The sequence below is a fragment of the Sceloporus occidentalis genome, unplaced genomic scaffold (genome assembly GCF_023333645.1).
Source record: "Sceloporus occidentalis isolate IW3139 unplaced genomic scaffold, rSceOcc1.0.p SCAF_4, whole genome shotgun sequence".
Taxonomy (NCBI): domain Eukaryota; kingdom Metazoa; phylum Chordata; class Lepidosauria; order Squamata; family Phrynosomatidae; genus Sceloporus; species Sceloporus occidentalis.
The window spans coordinates 149,065,941-149,087,149 of record NW_028316984.1 but is presented as its reverse complement, the minus strand read 5'-3'; the positions used below and the strand labels follow the sequence as shown (position 1 = coordinate 149,087,149).

General features: G+C 40.2%; 1 protein-coding gene across 1 annotated transcript in view; it reads left to right on the top strand.

The window, feature by feature from the left end:
• The window catches only part of RYR3 (ryanodine receptor 3), a 442,959-nt gene that overhangs the window by 246,799 nt on the left and 174,951 nt on the right, over window positions 1-21,209 (top strand). Inside the window, exons 50-53 of the mRNA XM_089521997.1 lie at window positions 3,197-3,337; window positions 4,818-4,999; window positions 5,440-5,518; window positions 13,698-13,787. Coding sequence (XP_089378123.1) covers window positions 3,197-3,337; window positions 4,818-4,999; window positions 5,440-5,518; window positions 13,698-13,787 — 492 coding nt within the window. The remainder of the gene's footprint in view (window positions 1-3,196; window positions 3,338-4,817; window positions 5,000-5,439; window positions 5,519-13,697; window positions 13,788-21,209) is intronic.

The window sequence follows — 21,209 nt, the reverse complement described above, 5'->3', positions numbered from 1 at the left end:
AGTTTAAACCACAGAAATTTGTCATCTGACTTACAGAAACTGAGGAAGCCCCTTTCTTACATTCTGCCTCTTGTTCAGGTGTATTCCTGTTATGTTGCTCACCTTCCCAACTGGGAGGGCCAGTGGCATATATCGAGATGTCATGGTTGTCTCCAGTTATTAACTGAAGACAACAGCACATTTTAGTTGCGTGAAGTGTGACTTCCCAGTTGGTAAGGCATACAGCTTGCAGATGATCCTATTATTTCTTATGAGTGTGGAGACAACAGTGGGATTCCCAGCCCTGCTTCACTTCCTGCTTGCTTCTCATTGTAGTCCATACACAGGTAAACTCCCAATTACGGCATGGTACAGGGCACCTCTTCTTGCTCCTCAGCAGCGTCACAGCAACCAAATCGTGTGACACTGCTGCACAGCATGAAAGGAGTCCGCGGAAGCGGATCCTTTTTTGCAGTGTACTTGCTCTGTGCCAAAGCGCCAATGACGGTGCAATGACGTGCCAGCGGCACAGCCCCATTTGGATGCTGTGCTTCTGGCACGTCATTGCTGCGTGCACCATCTGGATGGTGCCATGCAGCTGCAGCACACCAATGATGTGCCAGGGTTGCGGGGCGTGTGGACACCCCACCCCCAAGCAACCCTAGCATGTCATGGGTGTGTCGCAAAGGACCTGTTTGTACCAGGCCTACATTACTGTAATTCATTCTCTGCAGGGCTGTTCTTGATGAAGACTCAGAAGTTGCAGCTAGTACAAAATGCTCCAGCTCAACTTCTGACTAGAATATCATATAGACAGTATGTAATGCCAGTCTTAAAAGAATTGCACTAGCTTCCATTACATTTCTGATCTGAATTCAAAGTGGTGGAGATGACATTTAAAGCCCTAAACAGCTTGGAACCTCAATAATTGAGGGAATGCTTTTCCCCACATCTGCCAGCCCAAGGATTAAAGTCTGCTGGGGGGGAGCTCTACTCCATTTTTCACCAGTGAAATATATACACTGTTTTGGGATATTGGAGATGCCCTCTTAGTCATGGAAGCCCAACTGTGGAATGCTTTCACCATGGGGTCCTGACTGGCATGAACACTTATGTTATTTGACTTTGACTTCACACTTAGGTCATTTATATGTCATATTAAAACTTGGCTGTTCACCAAAGCCTTTAGAATTATTAATTCAGCATAAATATTTTGATATATAGTATTTAAAACTTTAAAAAATTAAAATCTGTTTGTAATGCATTATATTGTTTCATATGTTTTAGCTTATTTAAATTGTTACTGATTTCTATAAACCCGTTTAATCTAGTTTAACACTATTTGTAAGCCGCCCTGAGAGCACTACATTGTGGTGTAGTGGTTTGAGTGCTGGTTTAAGGCACTGGGAGACCAGGGTCCTAATCCCTGATTGGTCATGGAAACCCACAGGACAAATCACACTCTCTGAGCCTCATGGGAAGCTCCCCCCCCCCCTGAAAAAATTCTGTGACGAAAACCCCATGATAGATTTACCTTAGAATCACCATAAGTGAGAAATGGCTTTGAAGGCACAGAACAACAACATAAATTCTTTTGATATAGGGTAGAGTATACATTTTTAAAGAAATAATAAATTAAGAAATAAATAATTGAAAACCTGGCTCCTGATTAAACAGCAAGACTTGAGGTATGTGCTCTGGACCATGACACTCAGATACGGTTTGAATTTGCCTTGTCTGCATTCCTCAGTAAGGGAGGATGCAGCATGGATTAAGCCAATTGCTAGCAGCTGCACATTTTATATAGAGTTTCTAATAATCTTTTAAAGATCACATTTTTTAAAAAGTTTGAATGTTAAATATTGAGTCACAAAGATGTTTTACAAAGGTTAGTGTCAGGGAAGTTCAAGATTATTTATTGAGCTTTGAATAACTTGTAATGGACTTCTTAAAAGCCTTGAGATTGCTATAAGAATAAAATAGGAAGGAAGATATCTGTGTCTTTTTGAACTCTTTGCAGAAAAGATGGAATGAGAGTTAGGAAGAAGAAAAATAATAGAATTGTAGAGTTGGAAGGTGTCTTAAGGAGATCTAGTCCATCTGTCTTCCAGTGCAGGAATTCAGAACTATGGCATCTCTGACAGGTGACTATCAATCCTCTTTCAAAATCTCTAATGAAGGAGAACCCATTAGAAGAAGTTGTTAGCAGTAGCTGCTGCAGTAGTAACAGCAGTGGCTGCAATGATTTATCTTTACTGTACACAGCTTAGTCTGTAGGGTAAGAAGGATACACCATATCTCCCAGTGTATTGCACATATTGGGGTTTTATCCAGTGGTAGCTTTACATTAACAGATGGCACTTCCACATTATCAGGGTTTTCTGTGATCCCCTCCTTGGATATCAATCTTTACTTATTTAATTCTCAGACACAAGGATAATGAATTTCAAATGGTAACACACACACACCAGACATGACTAGAAGAGTTTTTGCAACAACAATAACAACACAATCCAATTATTTTGTACTCTTTCATAAAAAATTAATTTGCACAAAATTCCTTACTCTGAAAATGCATTTTCTGTGAATAAGATTGTTTTTAACTAACAAAATCTGTTCTTGCCCAGATGAAATTATTGTAAAAAGGTCCGGATATGTGAAAAATCTTGAGTCAGTTTTTTAACAAAGTGTATTCCATCCTAACGCATGGCATTTACACAATGCATGCCCCTGGAGCACCTGAAAGCCACCTTGGGGCCACCTAACGCAGTCTAAATCCAACCCGCAAAAGGACTGGATTTTCTCTGTTCCTTTTTGGGACTGTGGCAGGAGGCACCCTTGGGGCCACGATGTGTGTTCACTGTGGCCCTGGGATGATCAGGCTAGGAGCAATTTCTGTCTGCTACTTCCTGCCTTTCTGATTTGCCGCTAGAAGACCTTACACAACTGGAGTAGGTGAAAAAGGAATTATTACCTTGGGTGAACAAACATGCTCCTGTTGAATAAAGCCACCATTACATAGAGACCAATATGTTTAGACAAAATATGTGTATGCTTTGTAATAAAATTATGGCCATGCTATATTTGAAAGTATTCAAAGTTTTAAAAACAATAAACTAAATTATTAAATAAAATTCATTTGCTGCCTTTTGTTTTCTAGATATTAACTTGATGTTGTTCTCTTCTTTTAATTGATTTTTCTTCCTGCCATTCATAGCTTCTCACAAATCACTACGAACAATGCTGGAAATATTACTGTTTGCCTTCAGGATGGGGAAATTATGGAATTGCAGCAGAAGAAGAGCTACATTTAACAGAAAAACTTTTCTGGGGAATATTTGATTCTCTCTCATCTAAGGTAATGGTAGTATTTCAGAATAAGATGTGCACATGATACTTTGAAGCATGCCTATGCTGGTATACACTGCACACAATGGTCATTTGAAATCTATTCTGGTTTGATCAAGATGATGAATAAATGAAACCAGAAAAACTATATTAGTTACTTAGTTATTTAGGCCATCTTAGTTACTAAGGACACCTATTCAGACAAGATGCATTAAGGGCCCATGTATTAAGAAGGAAAACACACTTTGCTGAGTTTTATTACATTTATCCAACAGAATACTTGATAACACAACAATCCCAACCCCAAAACTCATTGCCTTCTAATGTGACCTATTGGACATGTCTAACTGCCCAAATCACCAGAACTACAGCAGTGAATTGATTCAGTTGGGAGACATGCTTGGTTAGATTGGGGCAAAACCTTTGTTCAGTCCAGCTGAGAAAGGCTCAGTTTTGTAAAGCAACTATGAATTTAATGTAAGATTACAGTGCGCCCTTCCCTTATGCGGGGGATCTGTTCCGGACCCCCTGTGAAAATGAAATACCACATATGGTGAAGCCCCATTGAAAACAATGGGGCTCATGCCCATGGTACGGTGCAGTGCATGTGCCATTGCTTCTTCCAGCATGTGGTTTTCAGCATATGCTGAAAACCGCATATGGTGCACCTGCGTATGAAGCTGGAGCACTGTACATGATTACTTTCACGTTTGGCCTTTGGCCAGGAAAGTTACTGTTTTGAAAGACTGAGTACCCATTTGTTGATGACAGCACATGAAATAGAATAATCCCTGTAATGTAGTAAGGTTTTATACTAACAGTAGTACAGCATGATACAAGATAAGAAAATTGGTTGTTAGTTTTCTTCCCACTAAGTTCAATTTAGGCTTTGCATGTGCAACATCAAGAAATGCCAATTAATGTAAGAAAAGAAAACTAGTTTTCTGAACAAGCAAGTCCTATTGAGATCTTCTGTGCTAATTGCATGTGCACGCGCATGTACACATGCTTGTGAAAGTCAGGCACTTTTTAGCAATAAAAAAATACAAGTTCTTCATCATTCATCTCTGCTCCCCTTTGCTCACTTGATTTGGAAGCTTGTTCCTGTACTCTTCTTCAACTATTTAAACAATTTAAACAATGTACAGTGGGCCCTTGATATCCTTTGGACTTTGGTTCCAGGACTGCCCCCACCCCCCGATAATATAATCAATGGATTCTCAACTCCTATTAAATACAATGGCATAGTAAAATGGTCTGTGTCCTTTATATAAAATGGCAAAATCAAAGTTTGCTTTATGGAATTTATATTTTTTGCATATTTTCAAGCCTTGCATGGTTGAATCTGTGGATAAAGAATCCGTGGATAAAGATGGCTGACTGTATATACATTTTAAAAATTGGCTTCCTCAACTGCTACTTCTGCTTCTGTATAGCTGTGTTGCCTTAACTAACGCTTTGCATGTTTTTCTATTGGATTTTCCAACCAGTTCCTATCTCTCCTGCAGAAGTATGATCCAGATCTCTTTCGAATGGCCTTGCCTTGTTTAAGTGCAATAGCTGGGGCTTTGCCACCAGATTATTTAGACACCCAAATTACCTCAATTTTAGAAAAGCAAGCTTCAGTGGATGCTGAAGGAAACTTTGATCCCAAGCCTGTCAACACAGTGAAGTGAGTCATGACAAACTTATTATTTAAAATTTATCTGGGATTCCTATTCTAGTTCTGCTATCTCTTTAATAAAATATAGCATTATATAAGACAAAAGTGTTCTGTAAAGATTAATTCTCATAGTAAACTTCCTTATGTACACTAACTAGTGGGTGATGACTGTCAAGTTTCTGGGAAAATGCTGTGGTCTGGATGGAATGTTAAGTGTAACATGAAGCTGTAAATAATTTGTTGCTTCTCCTCCAGGCTTCCAGCCCCTTATTTCAAGTAATAAAGGAGTATAATTGAAATGATGTTATTGACTATTCCTTGTAAGCAGATTTGTAATTTTGAAAAATGGGTGTTTGGTGGATGTGTTAAGGTAGAATGGCATGATATAAGCCTCTCTTTGCACTCACAGCAAATTATGTATAATTGATACTGCTGTTCTGTCTTTTCAGTTTTACACTTCCTGAGAAGTTGGAGTACATTGTCAACAAGTATGCTGAACATACACATGACAAATGGGCTTGCGACAAGGTATGGATTATTATAAATTTTACAGCTGTCAGAAAAGGACAACTAAAGCACAATGAGAACTTAATGACAAATCCATCATTCAGAGTCCAAGATTATCACAGCAGCATATTCTACCAGTGTTTTTAAATAGTTTTTCTCATCAAACCAGTGAATTTTCTAGCAGCTCCCAAAGCTAATAATTTTTTTCCATTGCAATTGTGGGTTTTGCCTGTAGCAATTATTAATAGTTATCATAAGATTAATTAATATATTAGTTACATTTAATTTATTTCATATATCACATTTTTGTTTTTCCTGAAGTGAAAGAGACAGTCTATATTTATAAGTTAGCAATTTAAAACTTGTGGTTCTTGGCTAGATATACACAATTCATCCTAAACTCTCAGTTTAAAGTGGTCCATGTGGTTCCTAATACCTTTATCACAAACTAGTAAAAAGGATTCCACAACATTTACTTAACTCAAGAGCCCTTCAGTCATTCACTGAGGTGGAATCAAAGTGTATGGGAGGAGCAGGATTGTCATTGATAGTTCTTGATTGTACATGGAATTTTTGATATCATCTACAGAACCATCTTTTAGTATAACTTTACAGATAATCTGATGAATGCATGTAGGTCAGGGAGTGGCCTGAATGGCATGCTGTTTTCTCATGTGCATATTCAAGATGCCCAAGTGGATGTCTGTGTTCAGGCTGTGTTTTATGTCCTGCTCAATTGTTCACTATGCTGTCCCTGTTGTTTATTGTATTTTTAATATATAGACAGGTCTCACTTTATATTAGGGCTGTGGAGGGCACAACAAGAGGAAAGGCAACACATCTTCTGTGCCCTTTCCAGTACATTTATGGAGTGAAGAAAGCAGAGTCCAGTTGCTCATTCCACCTAAGCAAGCAGAGAAACCCCTTCTAACCATACCAAAATTCCAAGATTCCAATTTCTTCTTCTCCCTCGCACTCCCCCTTTAAAGCATGAAAAGGAAACTTCTTCCTTCCAGCAATGACAGGACTGCACTTGCTTTCTTTCCCTTTCCACTCCCCCCAGCTAGCAGGTGAAAGAAAACTGCTCCAGTTACCTTTTCTTACTGCTCAAAGCTTCATACCAAAACACCAAAAAGCCTCACCTCACCTTCCTTGTTCTTTCATCTCTTCCTCTATGCTCTCATGCCTTGCTCAGATGCACAGGTGCCCTGGGAAAGCTATGTGTTGTGGGTGTGACTTCCATTTAGTTATTTATTTGTGGATTGTAGCCAAAACAGAAAGAGAAACCTCAGTGGCTAATAGACAAAACTCTATAAGCAGTTAAGGACAGAACAGAAGCAAAGAAAGAATGTCAACAGAAATAGGACCAGAACTCTGAATGCAAATGTACAATGACTTGTGTGCAGTGATAAGGAGAACCACTGTAATAATCAATGCAATTAAATAGAAGCTAACATCAAAAAAGGAAGAACAAGAGACTTCCTCATTTGAGAAATAAAGGGGAAATTAAAGCCAAGAGTGGGGTTGCTATATGACCATCCCGGAAACATATTACATGACCAAGAAGGAATAAAAAGACAATGTAAATAATATATGGAGGAACTATATCAGCAGTTCCCAACCTTTGTTGGGCCGCGACCCCCATTGTGGGGAAAAGTCCCGCCCGCGGCCTCTCTGATTGGTTGGGAGGCCAGGAAGGGGTGGGACTTTCAGCTGCCTACAAGCCCCAGGGGGCTTTGCGGCCAGAAGTCCTGCCCCTTCCTGAGCTTCCAACCAATTAGGGAGGCCGCCGGGTGGAGAAGGGGCGGACTTCTGGTTGCAAAGGCTGCTGGGGCTTGCAGTCCCATCCCCCTCTTCCTGTGGTTGTCTGGCAGCTGCAGAGAGAAGAGGAGGAGGAAGGAGGCCCGTACCCATCCCCTTATCCCTGCGGTTGTCTGGCAGCCACAGAGAGAAGGGGAGGAGGAGGGAGCCCCGACCCCGTCCCCTTCTCCCTGCGGATGCCTGGCAGCCATGGAGAGAAGGGGATGGGGTCGGGGCTCCCTCCTCCTCCCCTTCTCTCCATGGGTGCCTGCGCCAGCACCGGCACTGGCACCGGCACCTGCGGGGTGAAGGGGAAGAGGAGGCAGACATGTCCCCTTTTCTTCACGCAGTGCCTACGCCAGCACTGGCACCCACGGGGAGAAGGGGAGGGGGGAGGCAGGGGGGATTCCCAAACTGGTGACCCCCGAGAAAGGGTTGAGTGACTCCCAAAGGGGTTGTGACCCCCAGGTTGGGAACTCCTGAACTATATAAAAGGGATGAATTGATGACATTCTTTTAAAAATGAACCACATGAGGACAAACCTTAAATTTTAAAAAGTGAAAAGAGAGCCATGCCCGGAGAACTTGAGAGAAATAAATCACCAGGAACTGATGGCATACCAATAGAGCTGCTCCAAGCAACAGAAACAGGATGTACTTTAGTTGTAACATATATAACAGAACAGTGACCCACAGACTGGAAATGCTCAGTATATATTTCAGTCCCAAGAAAGGTAATACCAGGAACTGCAGAAATCACAGAGCCGTTGAATTGAATTCTTAATGCAAGTAAGGTGATAATTAAAATTCTACAACACTTACTATATATGCAGCAAGAATTGCTAAATGTCAAGGGTTCAGGAAAGGAAGAGGCACTAATGATCATATAGGCGGGATACAAACCGCCGCTTTGCGGTGCTTCCCCGCCACCGCCGTTTGCTCCATGCGGGAGCTGCAGCAGCCAAACCGCGCGGCTCCCGTGCGGAGCAAAAAAGAAGATCCAAAATGGGGCTTCTTTTGGAGTCACGTTTGCGACGTAGCGAGGCGCCAGGGGCGCACTCGCTACGTCACAAAGGACGCGATGCATACGGACGCTCAGCGTCCGATACGTCAAGATGGCTGCGCCCGTATGAACAGGGCACCGCCATCTTGTACGTATTCAATACGTATTAGGGTTAGGGGGGTGCGGAAGCACCGCCCCTTCCTAACCCTAGTATGTATTGATGACGTACTATTTGACGGTTTGTATCCCGCCATAGCAAACATATGCTGGATAATAGGAATTACTAATTAGTTTCAAAAGAAGATCAGTCTGTGTTTTATAGACTATAGTAAAGCATTTGATTGCTTAGATAATCAGAAACTATGTATCGCTCGTAAAGAAATGGGGGTGACGCATTTGATAGTCCTGATGTGTAACCTATATTCAAGACAAGAGATTATTATTAGGACAGAATATGGAGAAATGGAATGGTTTCCAAATGTAAAGGGGGGTCAGGCAAATTTGGATTCTATCACCCTATCTATTTAACTTGTATGCTGAGAACATCATACGCAAATCAGGATTGGACTCAGAAAAGGGGTGAAAAATGGGGAAAGGAACATCAGCAATCTAAGATATACAGATGACACCATATTATTAGCACAAACTATCAGAAACATGGAAAGGTGATTGAAGAGGGTCAAGGCAGAAGGTGCAAAGGCAGATTTACAGCTGAAAATCAAGAAAACAAAAATTATGACCACAGACAATTTATATATTTTTAAAGTAATGATAAAGAGATTGAAATAATTCAGAGTTTTCCATACTTTGGAATCATCAATCAGAGCAGAGACTACAGTCAAGAAAACAGACGATGACTAGGGCTTGGAAGGGCAGCTATGAAGGAAGTATACAAGATTCTTAAATGTAAGATGTATCATTAAATCCAAAAGTTAGGATTGTCTATGCCAATGTATTTCCCATTTCTATTTATGGTTGTGAAAGCTGGACACTGAAGAAAGCTGATAGGGGGGGAAATCAATTCATTTGAGATGTGGTGCTGGAGGAGAGTTCTGAGAGGCCACTAAAAAGACCCAGTGAACGGATCGTAGAGCAGATCAAGCCTGAAATATCTCTGGAAGCAAAGATGACTAAAATTAGGTTGTTGTATTTTGCGTATATAATGAGAAGGAAGGGCAATAGGAAAAGAGGAAGATTGTATTCCAGATCAAATAGACTCAATAAGAGAAGCCACATCCATGAGTGTACAGGAGATGAGTGGGGCGGTTCACCATAAGTTGATTTGAAGGCAGTTAACAACAACAGTAAGAAAAACATTGTAAATTGGGACAATGCAAATTGAGACTCACTGGTATGTTGCCTTTTTGGAAGTCTTTTGGTCAAAAGTGTGCTAAAAATTTTAATGTGCATTGAATGAAGGAAGTGTTTAAATAATTGTTCGTGCTAGGGGAAACAGAGTTAATTCTTCAGTTATTTTGAATATGACAGATTCAACAAAGGATTGGTGGATGCTGTTCTGACTAGTGGATTGCTGTTGCCCACTCTTGCCTTAAAACAAACGTTGGTCAGAAATTAGTCTGCAGGAGGGGAACCCAAATGCGTTTTCTTGTGCAAAAAACAACATTTTCTGCATAGAAAATGTGTTTTCTGTGCAAAAAGCAAGCTTTTTGTACAAAAAAGAGCTTTTCTTTAAAGAATAATTCCTACACAACAGTTCAGGACATTGAATACAGGGAGTAAATTACACAAAATTCTCACTGATCTATTTTAATTACAATGCAAGTTGCTGATTATCAAGAAACTCATTTTTTTGATCTGGGAACGAATGATTGTGCATATTCTCTTCATCAATGAAGACAGAATAGTGAAGATTTACATCTCTGTTGGAGGATTAACAAAGAGTTCCATTACAATAGGACAATTTATTTTTTCTACTTTCACCCCAAGTTTGATTATTATACATACCTCTTAATAAATCAGGCAGAAGCATAATTCAACAGCAATGAAGGCCTGAATGGAATTCATTGTCTAAATTGTGTTAATAATAATAATAAATAATAATAAAGCTTTTATTTATATTTATTTTTTATTTATATACCGCACCTTCCATAGATCAGGGCGGTTTACATAAAATTACAATACACGTACAATGGTTAAAAACAACACCATACAATATACAAAAATAAAATTAAAATAAAACCAGCTAAAGCCCCAGTAGCCCATCCTCATAGCCACGGAAGAGGAGGGAGGTCCACAGGATTTTTTTTTTTTAATAGTCCTAACTAGATAGACATATTGAATCAGTTGTTGAATGCTGAGTCAACACTCACATAAATTGAATGAATCACTGGGTCTTTTTTAACTGAGACTATCAATAGGATTCAGTGGGTCATAAACTCTATTCTGTGTTTGCCTTGACCTTTTGAGTCTCATTCACCAAGTGTGCCAGAGAGCCAACAGTACCTATGGGAGGAAATGGCTACATCTTTTTACTGGGTGACTATCAGAAAATGGTTATGTTTTTTCAGAATATAGCTCACTGCCTGCTAGCTAGCAGACCTGCCATATGGCACACTGTAAACAGGATCTTATATGGTCAAACCACTTGTGAAGTGGACTGAGTCATGAAAAAGTTTACATTCTGGACACCTATGCAGGGACTAATCAAGGAGCAATAGGGCCCTTAATATCCTCTACAATTACACACTGCAACTGGAGGAGGAGGTCAGCCTGCACATACATGCTACAAGTGAACTCTTGAGAAATGCTTTGGGGGTCCTTAGAAGCAAGGCTCAAAGGGATGGGTTACTTGGGGAACTCTCTTGTCAGAAGAACCACAGGAGATTTTCCATACCATGGACCTTTAGGGCATAAGGGAGTCCTGCACAAGGGCTGCATGCAGCTCTCCTAGGGCATTTTTGTGCCTCCCTGGGCCTGATGGGAAGCATGAGACAATTCTTCACAACTTTTCCCAAGTTTTAGTTCCAGACAGGTTTTTTCTAATAGGAAGTGATCTGGGACTCAACTTCTGAATCACTTCTCGTTAGAGAAAATTACCTTCTCTGAGACTAAAATGCTCCATCAGGTCGAAACATTGTGAAATTCACCCCCAGCCCTTAGAGGGCCTTTGGGAGCCTTAGAAATTGAGTGTTTCTTGCAGAGAAGATATAAGGGGCAAGGGCTTCCATAACCTTTTGGGGGGACAATGTGCCCTGAATTCCCCAAAGTTTTATTCATCATAAAAATTACTACTGTCTAAATAGTCAGTGCAGTACCACCTACTCTCAAGACAAGCCCCCTAATTTAAAAATGGCTTCTGTGACTTCTTCTATTGACTGTTCATTTGCTTACATGTCCTACAAAGCACTTTTGGAATGGGCTTGAGCCTTTCATAGAAGCCTTTGAATTAGGTAGCAATCATGTAGTAATAAGAACAGATGAGTTCTCCCCCAATCCTCTTGGTTCTAGAATGTCTCACACCATGCTCTGTGCAAGTACATAACTCATATGCATGAGTACACAGACAACAATTCAGAGAAGTAGTGTTACAAGGAAGCAACCTGTCATTTTAGCACTTAATTCTGAAGTAGTAATGCTAATTCTCATCACTGAAAGACACATTCAAACAATATATTGAACATATTGTTATTGTAAAGTAAAAACATACTGTTTGATGCAAAATGATTTTCAGATAGGCACTGATAGAAGAAGAAAAGAATGGGTCAGTTTATTGGTCTATCTTTACTCCTGTCAAAGATCATACTAGATAACATAGGATTTTCAGCATTTGACTTTCTGGAAATTAAAGGGAAAGTGAAAAGATCTGGGAAAAGACCTAAGTAATTACACCTGATAGTACAAGTAAGAACAAAATTAGAAAGCTGTCATAAGCAAGAACTTTTATTTCTGATAGTGCTCAGTTAAGGAGGTGAAACGTACTGGGCATCAAGGAGGAAACAAAGACAACTTTCTATGGATTTTTCACAGATGCAGTAGCGTCACTGGGAGGTGTGGGGGATGCGGATCGCACTGGGCAATACCCCAGAAGTGGGGGGATGATATCCCAGAAGGGGAGTGACACCCATTCAGACCCCCATGCCATCCCCCATGTGCAAACCATGTGTGTGTCACCCCACGCCCCTCTTATGCTGCTCCTGTTTGTGTGTGCACATGCTGCTCCACCCCTGTGTGCACTGCTCCCATCTGTGCATGCACACACCACTCCACCCCCCATGTGCACCTTTTCTCCCCCCATGTGTGCCGCTCTGGGCCGCCCACACACTGCTCTGGCCCACACGAGTTCACATGCACAGCTCCAGCCTGTACAAGCACACTGTCTTGTGTGCTCCCTACCCCCAGAAACCCAAACAAAAATCCCGCCTCAGAAGTCCTGCCCCTCCAAATGTCCTGCCCCCACACTGGGTGACACCTAGTGTGGGAGTGCCACTGCACAGATGCAGTAGTACTAGTCAGTTCCTATTATTATTATTATTATTATTATTATTATTATTATTATTATCATTATTTAATACCTATATCAATATGCAGACCATTTTAAGTCAACTGGAAGTATATATGTATATGCACATAGACAAAAGCTCTGTTGAGATTTTATTTTGACCCTAGTTACTCTATATTGCTACATGCATTGGAAAGGAAGATCTGAAGTAGACATATAAGCTTCTTGTACAATATAGAGCCCAACTCCCATTAGGGAACCTACATGCCTGGAGCAGACTCTTCAGTTCAACATTTCTTCCCCAAAACATAGATAGTGGCAAAGCAGAGCTAACAGATCCATGTCAAAGGAGGTGGTGATGGTGAGTTGGGCTGCCCTCCTACTTCATGTGGTAAGAGCAGGCCTGTTGGATTGCAACAGTTTATGTGGTCTCAATAGCTCCACAAAGACTGAGTTTATGAAAACCACGGAAGTACAAAATAGCTGCATACACTTGTACTTCTGATTCACATTGGAAGCAAAAGAAGCATCTTACGAAGCAGAATTTCACTCATGTAGCAGTATACGTGAGACATAGGATAATTTTGTAATTTTTCTGTCTGTGTTGTGGCCCTCTTTCTTCATTGTATGTATGAAGTAGTACCCATCTCCAAAAACTCATTTTCTGTGGGATTCCCATGCAATTGTGCTGTACGCTGTAGTATCTCTAAGCACAATGCTGAGACACGTTTCAGTTATATTTAGTACTTAGCTTCAAAAGTTTAGGCAGTGTCTTAGTTGTATCTGAACATAGAACATTATTTTCTTTCTTCCTGTCAAGCCAACTAAGTCCTTTTTCTTTTAAAAAAGACCATTTGTGTGAATTGCTAACATGGCCATCTCAAGCAAATAGTTCCATAGCTAATTATGCATTCTGTGAATGATGTGTCTGTTTTCAGAGTAATAGTGGATGGAAGTATGCTGCTTCACTTGATGAAAATATGAAGACGCATCCTTTAATAAGACCTTTTAAAACATTGACTGACAAGGTAATGAAGGAAAAGTTACAACATTTTATTTAGTGAAATAACAACAGGGCTTGTGCACACTTTTCATTAATATTTTAATATTGTTGGCAGTGTGATATGAAACAAAATGTGGCAAGATGTAAGTCCTATGTAGTGTAACTAGCCAAAATGTGCACAGAAGGACTACCATTAGGAATTTAAAGCCCAATCTTGTTTACTTTTTTTAAAATCACATGTTAGCAATCCCAGTAAAAAAATTCAAGTCTGTTTAGGTAGTGTCTCATTACACAGATACATTAAAGTCTATTTATGGGCTGGCATCCTATTAGTGAGTTACAATAATGTAAGTCTAAGAAGCTATTGTAACCCACTTTTTGATCATTGTAGAGGTCAGACCTTTTTTTTACTAACAGTGCAGTGACTCAAATCTCCCAAGAACCAGTTTTAAGCAATACAACCCACCTGACATGGCCTTTTATGTGTTGTTGGGGAGCAAGAGGGTCAGTGAAGACACGTCCAGTTATTGCCCTGTAGCTGGACATGGTGCAATAACATAATCTGAAGGGGTCTTTGAAGGACCTGCAAAGTCCCTGCAAATGCTTCTTGAAGCACATCCAGCTACAGGAAATTGTCAGACACATCTCCAGTGATCCCCCACCTCTCCAACAACACAGACATAGCTATGTTGGGTGGACTCTAACACTTAAAAAGTGAGTTATCACTTGGAGAGGTACTTATAGAGATGTAACTCCATGCCTGATATATGTTTCCCAAATGCAAGATCTCAGCCATTATATTCATAACCATGTCTAGCTCTTTGAGGCTTATCATTACAATTGCATTGTCTGTAAAAACTCTTTTTAATCAGGACATTGCTCTCTTTCCTTGCTCGCCTTTCGAACGTTTCAAGATTACAGCATCTGTCTGTGCTAAAATTGTATCACACACAGCGTTTGAGACTGCCTACCCACTCCCTCCTCCAAGACATTATCCCAACCCCCCCCTTTTTTTTTGTTTGGCTCACACACATACACATGTGCACAAAATATAAAACACCATGACATCATAGCATTGTAACAACAGATAATATTTTGCTTTCCTGGTTCAGCTGCAGGCTTTGCCTTTCCTAACACCTCTTCAACTTTAATCTTAATTTGATTCCAGCAAAGGAGTGAGGGCTGTCCGGGTCACACTGCCTACAGTTCCATCTGGGCTGTCTCTAGACTGTTGTTATCCTTGCCTGTCCACCCCATATCCTGGTTACCAGAATTTCCTTCCAGCCTCAGAGGAACTTGTTAGGCCATAGCCCTCCCTCTTCAGTGGCCTTTTGCTTTGCTTATTGCCTCACTGTGGGTGGACAGTGATGGGCCAGTCAAGAAAAGAAAGGTCTTGCCTTTGGAGCTGAGTGCCATCACCTGAGAGTTGCTGATGGGCAATCATTTGGAAGCCACCACTGCTGCCACAGTTTATAGGAACAACAAATTGAGTTGAATGCTGAATAAAGAAAGTCATTCTCTCCTATCCCTATTATGTTTTCCCACCCACAGCATACCCACTATACCACCCCCAGCCTACCCAAAATTAGCAAAAATGCAATTAAACTTTCACAAAACACATCATAGTGCACAGAAGCAGGAAAGGAGGTCATTTCCAATTTTTTGTGTGTGTTAACAAAAAGAAACTCATCTAAAATGGTCTCCCACAGGACAATAAATGCCAGCTGAAGGCACTATTGGCCTGACATAGTTCTGATGTACCTGCCTCGTGTAATAAGGCTCTTAATGCACATTTTTCAGGCCTAGTCCATACTGCTCTCTGACTAGGAAAATAAACATTTTTTTAATGTGAAGTCGAAGGCTTTCATGACCGGCATCCATGGTTTTTTGTGGGTTTTTCGGGCTATGTGGCCATGTTCTAGAAGATTTTCTTCCTGATGTTTTGCCAGCATCTGTGGCTGCCATCTTCAGAGAATGCTTGCCTGGAAAAAGTCGGTCTATATATACTGTGAGCCTGGTAATGCAGGAGTGATTTGCATGTGTATTGTTCTTTGCTGATGGTTGGCCTCAGGATGGGAGGCTAATGCAAAAGAGGATTAATGTCTGCTAATTGGTGATCATTATCTGCTGGGAAAGCCCCTGACTCTGAATGGTTTCCCATTTGCATTTGCTGAGTCCTTATTTTGCTATTCCTCAGGACTGGTAGCCAAATTTTGTTCACTTTAAGGGTTTCTTCTTTCCAGTTGAAAGGCTCCCAGGCTCACACAGTGTATACAGACCCACTTTTTCCAGGCAAGCATTCTCTGAAGATGCCAGCCACAGATGCTGGCGAAACATCCGAAAGAAAATCTTCTAGAACATGGCCACATAGCCCAAAAAACCCACAAAAAACATAACATTTTTTTAGCAATTAGGAAATAATTCAAAGATAACTGGCTAATGATAGAACATTTCCCTAGCTATTTTCAAGTTACCACTATGTAGCATTTCCATTCTTATATATTTCACTCTACTACAAGTTTTCTGAGCACAGATTAAATCACATTCTATTACACTTGGAAGGTATCATTATTTTTTTTAATACTATAATGCTTGTTTCTGAATTTAGGATTAAATCTTAATTGCTAGCCCCAATTAGAGTAGACCCAGCTGCTGAATTTTAAAAGACACATGTTAATCCATTTGATCCTACATATCTACTGTAACTATAACTACCCCTTGGGTTTAGCTCTTAGTCTAGGGTAGTTAAAGTACTTTAATTCATTGTGAATTCACAGTAGCAATTGATTCAGTTTTATGGATTTAATAGTAAAGGGAGCTGTCTACCTGGTCCTCAATATCTTGAGGATATTATTGGCTTTTAAAAAAATTAATAGGTTAGTGTTTATTTTGGGGAAAGTCAGCACCTTGCAATAATGTGTACAGTTATGGTTTGGAAAAGCCTATTGTCATGGGTTCTGGCTGACTATTGTCTTTTTAGAAGGGACACTACTCAGAGGTTTTGGATAATACTTAACATTTCATCAATAGGAACTACTGATAGGAAGTAACTTCATAATAAATCTCTAGATTGGGAGAATGGCCATTAAAATGGCAAATATCATTCAGTGTAAACAAATGTAAAGTGATGTACATGGGGCCAAAGAGAAATTCCTAACTTCACATTTGCCTTGATAGAGTCTGAATTGGTGGTGACTATCCAGGAAAGGGATTTATTGGTGTAATGGTTAGTTAAATAACAGTATTGACCCAGAGTGCAGCCACTGTAAAGCAGCAAATTTCATATTGGAGATTATTAGGAAAGGAATTGAAAATGAAATTGCAGATACCATAATTCCTTCATATAAGCCTGTGATGCAGACATATACCTGAATACGGTGTGCTATTCTGATAATCACACCTCAAAAATATATTGTAGATATGGAGAGACATGCAGAAAAGGGGAACCAAACTAATAAAAGAATTATTATTCCTATGGAAAAAATTGTAAACGTTTGGGACTTTTAAGCTTAGAAAAATGTGAGTAAAGTGTGTGTAACAGAAGTGAGTTAGAATTATTCATGGTGTGGGAAAGTAGATAGGGAGACATTTGTCCCCCTTTCTGTCTCTCAAGCTTGGTTTCTTCATTCACTAATGCCAAAAGGAAGTACTTCTTCACACAGAACATAATTACTATATAATTCATGTTACAATTCACAATGTGAAATTTGTGGTACAGTACTGTACTAGATTAATTTGCATTGCTGAATTTGGTGCAAGGTGTAATGATTGTTGCCCATTAGTTGCCGTAAAAAGAAATATTGATGAAGAATTAGACACACTGAAAATAGCTCCTCCTTTTTTGAATTCTGCCTCTCCTTTCTATATCTTTTTTAATCCATGAATGATCTCAACAGTATCCTGACACAAGATCTGTCAATGACTACTAGTCACAATGCTTGCAAATTATCTCCAGTATTAGAGGCAAATATGCTTCTTAATGGCAGTTGCTAAAAAAGATGTCCAGGTGAGTAGCCATGTCCTGCTCATGGTCTTCCCATATGGATCTCATTGGGTCCTGTAAGAGTAGAATGCTAGAGGTGAACTCATAGAGGATGGAGCCATCAGTGTTTGTTAGTCTAAATGTCTCTATATAACTTCCAGTCTCAAAAGCAATGTCCCTTTGTATATCCATTGCTGGGAAACACAAGATGGAAAGTGCAGTTGCCTTTTATGTCCTTATGGCAGGCTTCCCATAGACAACTGATTGACCAGAACATTGGCCTAGATAAGTCTTCAGTTTGACCCAAATGGCTCTTCTTACATTGGTATCACTATGTGAGCTTGATATCTCCCTTGAGTGTTTAAAAGAAGACTAACAGAGCTTGAAGAAAGACGTCCAGTTATCCCATTATCAGCCTGTTTATCGATGAGGATTAAGATTCAGCCACTATGGTGCAAAGGAGCTATTTTAAGAAGCAGAACTCCACCCACATGTTAATCAGCTCGTGTATGAATAATTGTCTGTATTTCAATCATTATTTGTTCATGAACATTAAGAATGTTAGAACCATTTACATTTCATTTTCCTTTCATCCCTTGCTTATCCTCCCACCCTAACTTGTATATTGTAATCTGCCAACTGAGGCAACACTCCATGTGTCTGATGAAGTAGGCTGCAGTTCATAAAAGCTTATACCAGATAAAACTGTTAGTCTTTAAGGTTCCATATGTCATTTCTACTTCATTCTAGTGTTCTCCTTTTTGTCCTCTGCATTTAAAAACCTAATATGTGATAATTTGTCTGTTTTTAAATGTCTATGTAGCACCTACCTGTCCATTATCAAGAGGTAAAGTTTTGTTGTGGGGGAAATGATTCTTGGAACTGTTGGCTAGCTAGAAGGGGATAGTTGGCAGGGGTTATTCAGGACATAACCTGTTTTAATTAGTTTTTTCTTTGAGACAGAAAGATCTTCAAGGTTGCACTGCAGAAATAATCCAGTTTAACACTACTTTAACTGATACATGCTATGGAATTCTGGAAATGGTAGTTTTGTAAGACATTTAGCCTTCTCCATCAGAAAGCTCTGATGCCACAACAAACTAAAATTCCCAGAATTCCATAGCATTGAGCCATGACAGTTAAAGTGATGTCAAATTGGGTTATTTCTGCAGTGTGGATGCACAGCCTACAAAGTGTTTTAAAGACGTTTCTGTGTCTTGTCATAATTGATATTTCCATTGGTTTCCATTCACCTCTAAGTACTGCATTACTGAATTAGCCCTTTGTAACCATTTCTTGTCCCCTATCATAAATACATTATTTATTTAATTCCTCTTTGCAACCAGAGGAATTGTGCACACTCATGAGCAGTTACACTTAATGTTAATACCTGGTATGTCATGGCAAGTGCTAAGTCTGTCAATGGCATCTTGCATGTGCACACTTAAGCAACACTGGGGGAGATGTCTGCTAAGCACAAAATACGGCACTATCCCTGCTCTAGTCCTGGTCTTAGTCTCTGCATTATGTATATTCAGTAGGTGATCTCCATTGATTGCTTCTCATTGAATCAGAACCAGGATTTATAGTAATAATATGGATTCAGTGATACTGTAGAGCACATAATTAAATGCTACAATTTTGTTAAGTAGTAAAAGATTATTTTTTTTCAGATAGCTGTGACTGAGTTCTAATGGCTTGTGCTAATGTTACAGGAAAGGAGTGGTAGGCTGAACAGATAATGTTGTGTCAAGAAGTGAGATTAAATATGGCCACAATTTTATTAGCTGCATCTTACCAAATTTAGTATGGCATTAGGTCCAAATGTTGACCAAAACAGTCCTCCAAAACACACTGCTGGACCCCAGGGAATAATGGAAATAGAATGGACCAACTGCAGTGTGAATGTAGCAACTTTGCTTGCCTCCAGATTAGGCCAGCACAAAAAGTTAAGCACAAACATTACTTAAGGTGACTCCACCCCCACTTTTGGGCAGTCCCTCTGCTTTCATTTGTAAAGGATCAGGCTCAATAACATTTCTATCTCTAAAACAGATTGTGATGGGAAAACTTGTTCAATACAAATCAGATCCTCTCATTACCATGAAGGTTAAAAATCCCAAGGCACAGGCACAATGATGTTAGTGGGTTACATTTCTTCTCATACCTGTCAACCAGTTGCTAATACCCTAGGAATAGGAACTAGCAATAGGAACAAGAATATACGTACATGGGAGTTAAAGGAAGGTTTACTCCTCCAGATGCAATGGCTAAGGAAGTGTATAGTGTTCATATTTAAGCCCATGGATCAAACCAAAGGGAAGACATCCATTCCTGCTCTTGCTTTCCATTCGTTCCTGCTTCAAGTGGCCAGTCAATGCTGCTGCTTAATATATTAAAATTACCTGGCATGCAGCACAGCCACAGAGACCAGACAGCCATTTTTAAGGGGATTAATACCACTAGTTACCAACCTGTAAGCACAAAAAGAGTCCTTGATATGGATGGAAAGAGCATTTGAAGAATCAGAAACCACCTCAAAAGGGGGCTTTCTCATCTGTTGGTGAACCCCAGTGAAGAGAACCTTAGTCAAAGCCTCAACCCTGACCTGGAAAAGAAATTAATGCTCCTTTCTTACACTATCCTACTCAGGTGTATGGGGCTTTCCATTTTTAGTTTATACAGATACTGTGTTGGAAGAGTGAAACAATAAGGACACCATGGTGATGTGACACCTACCGCTGCAGTGGCATTGCCAGGGGCTGCTGCAGGCAAAGGGAAGTGGCAGTGCCTGGGGTAGCATCAGAAGCAGTGCCACATGTCTCCCAGTCCTTCTGCAGCTTGGAAGAAGCTGCATGTGGGAGGAGAAGAGGGTAAGCCAAGGCATCTGAAGATGAAAAGGGGGGGGGGTTAAGAGGGGAGAAGTGAGGCAATAGAAGAGAAGAATGTGCAGACAGTGCAGAATGAAAGCGTTAGAAAGATGAGAAGGGAACAACAGAGAGAGGAAGAGAGTAAAAGAAAGGCCTGCACAGAGGTGAGAAGGGAAAATAGGACAACCAGAGAGTATGGAATCATGGAGTTGTAAGAGACCACAAGGACCATCCAATCCAACTCCTTGCCATGCAGGAACACATAATCAAAGCACCCCTGGCAGATGGTCATTCAGCCTCTGTTTAAAAATCTCCAAAGAAGGAGACTCCATTATCCAAGGGAGTGAGTTACACTGTCAAACAGATCTCACTGTCAAAAAGATCTTTTCCTCTAGTTTGAATCCATTGTTCTGGGTCCTAGAGCTGCTGGAAAGCAAGCTTGATCATCCCTAATATGACACCCCTTCAAACACTTAAACACGGCTATCATATCATCTCTTAGCCTTCTCTTATCCAGGCTGAACTAAGTCTCTCAACGTAAGACATGGTTTCCAGACCCTTCACCATTTTGGTTGCCCTGCTCTGGACATGCTCC